Source organism: Chlorocebus sabaeus, chromosome 6, assembly GCF_047675955.1.
Source record: "Chlorocebus sabaeus isolate Y175 chromosome 6, mChlSab1.0.hap1, whole genome shotgun sequence".
Taxonomy (NCBI): Eukaryota; Metazoa; Chordata; class Mammalia; order Primates; family Cercopithecidae; genus Chlorocebus; species Chlorocebus sabaeus.
In genome coordinates, this window is record NC_132909.1 from 21,373,257 (window position 1) to 21,377,226 (window position 3,970).

At 40.7% G+C, this 3,970-nt stretch overlaps 1 protein-coding gene across 1 annotated transcript in view; it reads left to right on the forward strand.

The window, feature by feature from the left end:
- ZNF573 (zinc finger protein 573) overlaps positions 1–3,882 on the forward strand; it is a 63,297-nt gene extending 59,415 nt beyond the window's left edge. Inside the window, exon 6 of the mRNA XM_073016530.1 lies at positions 3,748–3,882. Within this exon, the coding sequence (XP_072872631.1) occupies positions 3,748–3,834 (87 nt within the window). The 3' untranslated portion in view covers positions 3,835–3,882. The remainder of the gene's footprint in view (positions 1–3,747) is intronic.
- Positions 3,883–3,970: the final 88 nt, after the last annotated feature.

Here is a 3,970-nt window from a genome sequence, read left to right on the forward strand (position 1 = left end):
GCTCTGGTCCTGCCTTATCAAAGCTGAAAAAGAACCGATGAAAAAGATCAAACTGTTTTCAAGTACATGAACTATATTTCAAAACAAAGCTCAAAAATACTTAAAAAATATACCAGAATACCTGGCAAGGTAACATTTCAATGTTTAGCATCCAATCAAAAGTTACAAGACAGGTGAGTGCAGTGGCTCATGCCTGTAATCCCAACACTTTAGAAGGCCGAGGTGGGTGGATCACCTGAGGTCAGGAGTTCCAGATCAGCCTGACCAACATGGAGAAACCCCGTTTCTACTGAAAATACAAAAAATTAGCCGGGTGTGGTGGTGCATGCCTGTAATCCCAGCTACTCGGGAGGCTGAGGCAGGAGAATCGCTTAAACCTGGGAGGTGGAGGTTGCAGTGACCAGAGATCACACTATTGCAATCCAGCCTGGGCAACAAGATCAAGACTCCATCTCAAAAAAAAAAAAAAAAATGTTACAAGACATGCAAAAGACCAGGAAAACATGATACACAAGGAGAAGCAAAATTGATTAATCCAAATTGTCTCACATACTAGAATTGATAGGTTATCAGAACAGTTATAATGATATTTCATATGTTGACAAAAGTAGACCAAAATGTAAGCACTTTTTTTTTTTGTTTTTTTAAGACAGAGTATCACTCTTTGACCCAGACTGGAGTGCAGTGGCCCAATCATGGCTCACTGCAGCCTTGACCTCTTGAGCTCAGTTGGTCTTCCCACCTCAGCCTCCCTAGTAGCTGAGACTGCAGGCATGCACCACCATGCTTGGCTAATTTTTTGTATTTTCTAGTAGAGACAGGGTCTTGCCTTAGCGTCTCACACTGCTGGGATTACATGTGTAAGCCACTGGCCAAAATATAAGCACTTTTAGGAGAATCATGGGAGATTTTTTTTAAACCACATTAAAAATCTACAAATGAAAACTACAATGTCTGATATGTAAAATACTCTGGAGAAATGATTAGACATTGCAGGAAAAGGATTAGTAGGCTTAAAAATTTTCCCAGTTGGTGAAAACTGTAGACTTACAAATTGAAGCAACTCAATGAATTCTAATCACAAGAAATGTAGAAATCTAAACAAAGACTGATCATAATCTAATTGCTTTAAAATAGTGATAAAGAATAAGTCAGCAGAGAAAGGAGACTATATAGAGAGGAACAAATGCAAGAATAAAAGTATTTCATGTTGAAACCAACATAACCTAGAAGACAGTTGAGCAAAATTCTTTTTCTTTTTTTTGAGATGAAGTCTTGCTCTGTCCCCCAGGCTGGAGTGTGCAGTGGCGCCATCTTGGCTCACTGCAAGCTCCACCTCCCGGGTTCACACCATTCTCCTGCCTCAGCCTCCCGAGTAGCTGGGACTACAGGCGCCTGCCAACACGCCCAGGTGATTTTTTATGTTTCTGGTAGAGACAGGGTTTCACCATGTTAGCCAGGATGGTCTTGATCTCCTGACCTCATGGTCTGCCTGCCTCAGCCTCCCAAAGTGCTTGGATTACAGGCGTGAGCCATGGCGCCCGGCCTCAAAATTCTTATATAGTGCAGAAATGAAAAATATTACCTTGAATTCTGTATAATGTGAAAATACTTTTGTACGAAGGTGAAAATTTGTGGATGTCCGATTTTTTAGGCATCTAAAAGATGAGAGAATAGATTAATGCTTTTAAGAAATGTTAAGGTTTGGCCGGGCGCGGTGGCTCAAGCCTGTAATCCCAGCACTTTGGGAGGCCGAGACGGGCGGATCACGAGGTCAGGAGATCAAGACCATCCTGGCTAACACGGTGAAACCCCGTCCCTACTAAAAAATACAAAAAACTAGCTAGGCGAGGTGACAGGCGCCTGTAGTCCCAGCTACACAGGAGGCTGAGGCAGGAGAATGGCGTAAACCCGGGAGGCGGAGCTTGCAGGAGCTGAAATCCAGCCACTGCACTCCAGCCCGGGCGACAGAGCGAGACTCCGTCTCAAAAAAAAAAAAAAAAAAAGGAAATGTTAAGGTTCTTCAGACAAATGGAAAGTGATATCAGATGGATATTTGGACCTACATAGGACATGGCTAATATGTGGGTAAATATATCTTATTATTTAAATTGCTTAAAACATGATTGAGCTGGGCGTAGTGGCTCACACCTGTAATCTCAACATTTTGAGAAGCTGAGATGGGAGGATCACTTGAGCCCCGGAGTTTGAGATCAACCTGGACAATACAGTGAGGCCCTGTCTCTGCAAAAAAAATTTAAAAATTAGCCAGATGTAGTGATGCACACCTATAATCCTAGCTACTCAGGAGGCTGAGGTAGGAGGATCTCTTGAGCCTGGGAGGTCGAGGCTGCTGTGAGCTGTGATTGCACCACTGCACTCCTGCCTGGGCAACAGAGCAAGACCCTGTCTTTTAAAAACAATAAGATATAGCCTGGGCTCAGTGGCTCATGCCTGTAATCCCAACACTTTGGGAGGCCAAGGTGGGTGGATCACTTGAAGTCAGGAGTTCAAGACCAGCCTGATCAACATGGTAAAACCCCGACTCTACTAAAAATACAAAATTCGCCGGGCCTAGTGGCGCGTGCCTGTAGTCCCAGCTACTTAGGAGACTGAGGCAGGAGAATTGCTTGAATCCGGGAGGCAGAGGTTGCAGTGAACTGAGATCATGCCACTGCACTCCAGCCTGGGCAACAGAGCGAGACTCTATCTCAAAAATTAAAAAAATAATAATAATAACATCATTACTATCTTTCAGAGAAACTATGAGAAAAAAATGGTTTTGCTTCCATTAACTTTAATTCTGACTCTTCATTTCTTGTTTAGATACAAATTTCTGATTCTGTCCTATTGTTTCTCTCTCAAGAATTTTCTTTAACACTTCTTATAAAGAAGATCTGCTAGCAACAAATGCTCTCAGTTTTTACCTGTTGAAAAGTCTGTATTTCTTTTTTATTTCTTTTGGTAACAACTTTGTATATAATTCACATTCCGTCCAATTCACTCATTTAAAGTGTAAAATTCAGTGGTTTTTAATGTAGTCACAAAGTTATGAAACCTTCAGCACAGTCAATTTTAGAACATTTTCATCACGCCAGCATGAAAGCCTACAGCCTTTGGCCACCTCCTGCCACCCTTCAATTTAGGAAACAATTTACTTTCAGGCTCTATAAATTAGCCCACATTGGAAATTTTATATGAGAAGAAATGTCACATAGTAGGAATCATAAATACGTGGTCTTTTGTACCAGCTTCATTCACTTGGAATAGTGTTCAAGGTTGAGCTATGTTGTAGCTTGTATCAGATCTTCATTTCCTTATATTACCAAATAATAGTCCACTGTGTAGATATGCCACATTTTACTTATCTACTTGTGAAATGAAGAACAATTGGGGTTTTTCTTTTCCAGTTTTTGGCTATCATGAATCATGCTGCTGTAAATATTTGCGTATAAGCTTTGTGAGAACATACGGTTTTAATTTGTCATGAGAATATACCTAGGACTAAAACTGCTATGTTGTATGGTAACTCTGTATTCTTCTGAGGAACTGGCAGACTGTTTATACAATAGCTCTACCATTTTCCAGTGCCACCATCAATATATGTAGGGTTCCATTTCTCCAAATCCTATCCAAAATTTGTTATTGTGTATTTCTTTGATTTTAGTCATCCTAAGTAGTATGAGTTGATATTTCATTGGTGTTTTGGGGTTTTGATTTACATAGTCTTTTTTCTTTGTTTCCCAGGCTGGTTTCAAACTCCTAGGCTCAAGCAATCCTCCTGCCTCGACCTCCCAAAGTGCTGAGATTACATGCATGAGCCACTGCTCCTGACTGATTTGCATATTCTTGATGATTAATATAGAACATGTTTTCAATTTAGTAGCCGTGTGTATACTTTTTTTTTTTTGAGAAATACTCAGTTACTTTGCCCATTTTTGTTGGGCTTTTTATTATTGAGTTGCAAGAC